At 49.4% G+C, this 5,920-nt stretch overlaps 1 protein-coding gene across 1 annotated transcript in view; it reads right to left on the reverse strand.

Moving 5' to 3' along the window:
* KDM5C (lysine demethylase 5C) overlaps positions 1-5,920 on the reverse strand; it is a 50,561-nt gene that overhangs the window by 17,580 nt on the left and 27,061 nt on the right. The window contains exons 16-18 of the mRNA XM_018558805.1: positions 4,815-4,939; positions 4,568-4,718; positions 1,495-1,591 (exon numbers count right to left, since the gene is read on the reverse strand). Coding sequence (XP_018414307.1) covers positions 1,495-1,591; positions 4,568-4,718; positions 4,815-4,939 — 373 coding nt within the window. The remainder of the gene's footprint in view (positions 1-1,494; positions 1,592-4,567; positions 4,719-4,814; positions 4,940-5,920) is intronic.

Genomic DNA, 5,920 nt, shown 5'->3' on the forward strand with positions numbered 1-5,920 from the left:
GTACGATGGGGCCGGCTGGGAGGAACCCAGAAGCCCACACTCCCAGTTACATAGGGGCTGGTGGGAGGAAACCGGAATCCGACACCTAGTTACATAGGGGCTGGCGGGAGGAACTAGGAACCCGACACTCCCAGAAGTGCCAGATTATGAAGATTTTTTTGTGGTGGTTTCTCTTAATTTTTCAGTGATAGGGGTGAGAAAATGTCAATTATTTTCTTTGCAGGGGCCACTTACAGGTGAAACTCGAATAATTAGAATATCGTGCAAAGTTCATTTATTTCACTAATGCAACTTAAAAGGTGAAACTAATATATGAGAGAGACTCATTACATGCAAAGCAAGATAATTCAAGCCGTGATTTGTCATAATTGTGATGATTATGGCGCACAGCTCATGAAAACCCCAAGAACCCCAAATCCACAACCTCAAAAAAGTAGATTATTACATGCAATCAATAAAACAAGGATTGTACATAGAACAATATCGGACCTCTGAGAAGTACAAGCATGCATATGTACTCAGGACTTGGTTTGGGCCCCTTTTGCAGCATTTACTGCAATTACTTTTGCACGATATTCTAATTATTCGAGTTTCACCTGTATGTATGTGTGTGATGGCGTCAATTTAAAGTTACCAGACTATACTTTGTGTATACTTAAAGTATATGTGAACCTTCATTTTAAAACCCCCGCATTGCAAGGGATAAGTGCTCACTTGTGTCTAGGTGCTAAAATAAGATATACGCACCCATAACTCCGAGCCCCCCCACAGCAGCATTTTAATCTTCCTCAGATTCGCTGTGTATAGACGCTGGTGATCTACAGGACCTTAGACCGCTGCAGGGGAAGGGGAGAGACGTTGGAAGGACGGGTCTAAGAAGTCGACTCGGAGCTTTGGGTGAGCATATCTTTGTTTTTTTTTAACCTGGACACAAATGAGCAGTAAACCCTTGCAATGTGGTGGTAGCCCCACTGCAAGGGTTAAAGGAGAACTATGGGGTCAGGGCTTTTCCCCATAGTTCTCCTAAGGGTAACGGGAGGACACAAACTAGCGTCCTCCCGTCACCCTAAGCTCAGTATACCGCAAGCTACAGCTCGCGGTATACTCAGACGCCGCAGGCAGGACGGATCCCGACATTACTGCCGAGATCCGCCCAGCTGCGTGATTGACAGCTGGCTCTGCCTATCTAGAGACAGAGCCAGCTGTCCCCGTCCCCGTCAGTTCCTCCAGTGAGCGCTGGAGGATCGGAGCGGGGAGGGGGGAATCCAGTCCCTCACCTGTCACGGCTCTCTGCCGGCACAGGATCGAGAGGTGAGCTAACGCCGGTATGTGTTCGCTCACTTCTCAATCTACTGAGCCGACCTGTGACAGTCTCATTGTCACAGGTCGGCTAGAACTATGAGGGGAGTGAAAATCACTCACCTCATAGTTCTCCTTTAATAATAAGTATTTTCTGGAGTTCTTTAATGTTACCAGACAGGACCTGGGGATTACCTCCAGCTTTGGCAGCTGATTCAAGTCGCATGGAAGAGCTTGGATACGACGGATAAGCTTTTGCAGACTGTCCAGAGTCATGGCTGCAGCGTTACTCCTACAGGAAACGGAGCGGAGAAAACGGAATTAAACCCCATTCATAGGTGAAGTCTCAGCCAGTCATAAATCAGAGGATACATTCTATGTCTTAGAGGTTACATGCCAGTGACTGCCAACACGATGCTGAACCCAATGCATGGAACACACTTCTTGTAGCTGTGTTGATGAAAAATGGTTCTAAGAGGCAGCTATTGATTATCCCCTAAAAATGCTAAAGGCCTGGCTTTAAAAGCTCAGAGCCAAAAGAACTTAAGCAAACATGCAGAAAGGGATTGGATGCCAGCATGTTTCAGGCAAGTGAGTCAAAATTATTAAAAGGAGAACTAGCGTCCTCCCGTCACCCTAAGCTCAGTATATAGGGAGCTACAGCTCATTGTATACTGAGATATACTGAGACGCCACAGCTGAAGCGGATCCAGACAATTGTGCCGGGATCCGCCCAGCTGCGTGAGTGACAGCTGGCTCTGCCTATCTAGAGGCAGAGCCAGCTGTACCCGCCCCCTCCCCCGTCCGTTCCGCCAGTCAGCGCTGGCAGATCGGAGCGGGGATAGGGGAATCCAGCCCCTCCCCCTGTCACGGCAGATAGCTGTGACAGGATCGAGAGGTGAGCGAACGCCGGTATGTGTTCGCTCACCTCCCGATCTACTGAGCCCGACCTGTGACAGTCTCATTGTCACAGGCCGGCTAGAACTATGAGATGAGTGAAAAGCACGCACCTCATAGTTCTCCTTTAAAGACAAAATGTCAAGATGACAGCCAATGAACTAACAGGGTTATTCACGAAAGAGTTTGGAGAAGGCAGGAGAGGAACAACCTAGGCCAAAATACCGGATTTGGAAACCTTCTGCAATTCAGCGATGTTGTCCTAGATTGTTCACTTCTCCAAACTCTTCACCCTTCTGTGAATAACACTGAGTTTTGTAGAATATGCCTGGCAGTGGAGGCCTCCAGCCATCTTTGTACACCTTCCCACAGCAGCATGCCTTATGCCCTTGGTTCTCAACTGGTTGGTCGTGACCCAAAAGTGGGTGGTGACCCCGTGTTGAGTGGGTCCCCGTGTGCCTTCCACTTTTGTAGGCGAGAGGTTCCTCAGCCTTTCCCTAGCGCAGGACTGTCAGTTCTCGCGCCAAGCAGCTATTCAAAATATGCTGCCCGGTGCAGAGTGTCAGCTTGAGGTGGGCTGGGGGTATGGCCACGAGGGAGCTCCATCCATACGTGCATTGCTTACAGCTCCCTAATGTGTCCTGTAGGAGGTGGCTGGACCGGAGTGACATCACAATCTGGCTCACGGCACCTGTACAGGGCGCTGTACAAGTGGATGCACATATGGATGGAGCTCAGTCACAGCACAGCAGCTCACACTGCGTTCCATTGCAGCGCAACTTGGGTCACGACTTAATGGCGAAGGACAAAATGTGGGTCTTCAGGTTACACAGGTTGAGAACCGCTGCCTTATGCCCTCTACACCCCGCCTTGCTGTGTCACGCCTACACATGCCCTTCCCGCTCAGCGTCCCGACCCAGCCTACTGCGCACCTACATCGGGGCTGAATGTACATAATTCTATGCATTTCATATACAGATTGGTAAATTCCCTCTAGGTATTGGTAGACCAGGAAATGCTGAATTAACCCCTTCATGACAGGTCTTTTTTTCATTGGATTGCACCCATGTTATAATCCACATTTTAGGCCTGCAAATTACTTCAAAACCCCCAAATATGATATATTTTCCGAACGCCCAGACCCTGTAGAATAAAATGGCGGCAGTTGCACATTTCTATCTTGCACGATATTAGCGCAACTTATTATCAAACCCCAAAAGTTAGTGAAAAATGCACTTAAATGCCCCAAAAACACAATAAAATAACTTTAAAAAAAAAAAAGACGAGGTTACAACAAGTAAATAGACACCAGACATGCCCAGGTTAAAAAATTTGTGTGCGTCCGTGAAACAGCGACAAAATTCAGTACCCCAAAAAGTCCGTAGACGACGCTTTAAAAGCCGCCACAGGTCATCAGTTTAGAGATACCCAAAAATACTGGCCCTAGAATTATTGCTCTCACTCCAGGCGTGCGCGGCGATGCCCAAAATTTGTAGCGCAATCGTCGTTTTCATACGTAGGCGCACACAACGCGTGTTTGCGGGGGCCTTTAAAATTTTTTTTTAAATAATGTTTACATTAATTTGATATTTTTAAAAAACTGTTATTTTTATGTTACTTCGCTATCACATAGGGGGGCTTACAAGCCCCCCAGGCGATAGCAGATTGGCGGTGCCAGGTACTCTTTAAGGCGATATTGGGGGCCCATAAGACCCCTAGTGTCACCTTTACACTCTAAGCTATTGGGGTGCAGATCGCACTTCAATAGCTTATAGCTGGGCTTCAGGAGCTGTACAAGGGCCGCATTGGGACCGGAAGTGATGCAATACACGGCACGCCCAGTCCCATAGTACGGGGAAGAAACCGGTGAACGGACATTCACATATTACCTCCTCAGCTTCCACCGACACCCAAGATGCCGGTCCCGGGCCGTAGGAGGGGCAGTGGAGCCCGGGAAACATGGCGGGGGTGTGGGCAGTTTACCGGCCCGTAGAAGCAATCTGGCGGCAGCTGACTCGCCCAAAATCGCTTCTATTGTATAGCAGACAGTCGGCTTTACAAATGTAAACAGAGTCCCGGCGGCTTCTGCTTAAACGGGCCCGCTGCCAGCGATGTACTATGGACGTCACTGGTCACTAAGGGGTTAAGCCCAATTAATTTTACGGTCAGATCAGACATGTTGGGGGCCTTACTGACCAAATGGGAAGTATCAGAGGCAGGAAGGGGGTTGGCCCAGAGAAATCTCCCCCACAACTAGCATTGCATTTGTCGATTCTCCATAATGTAACAACCCCGACACACACACACACAATGGGCCCGCATTCCCTCCGACGGACTCCCCTCCCCTGTGCCATAATTTGAAGCCACAGACCTGGCTGGATGTGGGGTATCGAGCAGTTTCTGGGCCTCACTTATACACCATTCGGCCTCTTTGGTGGTATTTTTCAGCTCCTGTAACAAATCATTCTGTGCAAATTTTTTCTCCGCAGCTTCTTCTTCTAGGACTCGAAGATGTTCCAGATCTAAAAAGAGAACAAAAAAAATGGAGAACGATTACAAAACACATTTTTTCCCCCATTCCAAAAGATAGACAAATAGGAAGGCTCGGGGTGCCCCACCTGTCTTGCCGCCATCTTGGAATTCCAGAGCACGACGCACTTTATTTGCCCAGGTGTCAAACGATTCAGCGCGACCCTTTAACTTGTGTAACATGGCTGGAAGCTCGTCCAGAGTGTAACGATACCTAAAATTCACAAACCAACAAAATGGTGAGAGCCCATAATCTGGCCAGACACCAAAACAGTGTACAGATATACAATTAAAACTGCAAGAATGCTACCGGAGAGGGCCAGAGACTGCGGGGACGCTACTGTAGATGGTCAGAGACTGGGGGGATGCTACTGTAGATGGTCAGAGACTGGGGGGACGCTAGAGGAGATGGTCAGAGACTGGGGGGATGCTACAGGTGAGAACCAATGATCTAGGCAGACACTAAAACAGTGCACAGATAAACATTTAAAACTGCAAGAATGCTACCGGAGAGGGCCAGAGACTGCGGGGACGCTACTGTAGATGGTCAGAGACTGGGGGGATGCTACAGGTGAGAACCAATGATCTAGGCAGACACTAAAACAGTGCACAGATAAACATTTAAAACTGCAAGAATTCTATGGGAGATGTCCGGGAGACACTACCAGAGATGGTCGGGAGACTGGGGGGACGCTACCAGAGATGGTCGGGAGACTGGGGGGACGCTACCAGAGATGGTCGGGAGACTGGGGAGAAGCTACCAGAGATGGTCAGACACTGGGGGAACACTACCGGAGATGGTCAGACACTGGGGGAACACTACCGGAGATGGTCAGACACTGGGGGAACACTACCGGAGATGGTCAGACACTGGGGGAACACTACCGGAGATGGTCAGACACTGGGGGAACACTACCGGAGATGGTCAGACACTGGGGGAACACTACCGGAGATGGTCAGACACTGGGGGAACACTACCGGAGATGGTCAGACACTGGGGGAACACTACCGGAGATGGTCAGACACTGGGGGAACACTACCGGAGATGGTCAGACACTGGGGGAACACTACCGGAGATGGTCAGACACTGGGGGAACACTACCGGAGATGGTCAGACACTGGGGGAACACTACCGGAGATGGTCAGACACTGGGGGAACACTACCGGAGATGGTCAGACACTGGGGGAACACTAC

Source organism: Nanorana parkeri, unplaced genomic scaffold (assembly GCF_000935625.1).
Source record: "Nanorana parkeri isolate BGI_ZX_2015 unplaced genomic scaffold, ASM93562v1 scaffold15, whole genome shotgun sequence".
In the NCBI taxonomy this organism is placed as follows: Eukaryota; Metazoa; Chordata; class Amphibia; order Anura; family Dicroglossidae; genus Nanorana; species Nanorana parkeri.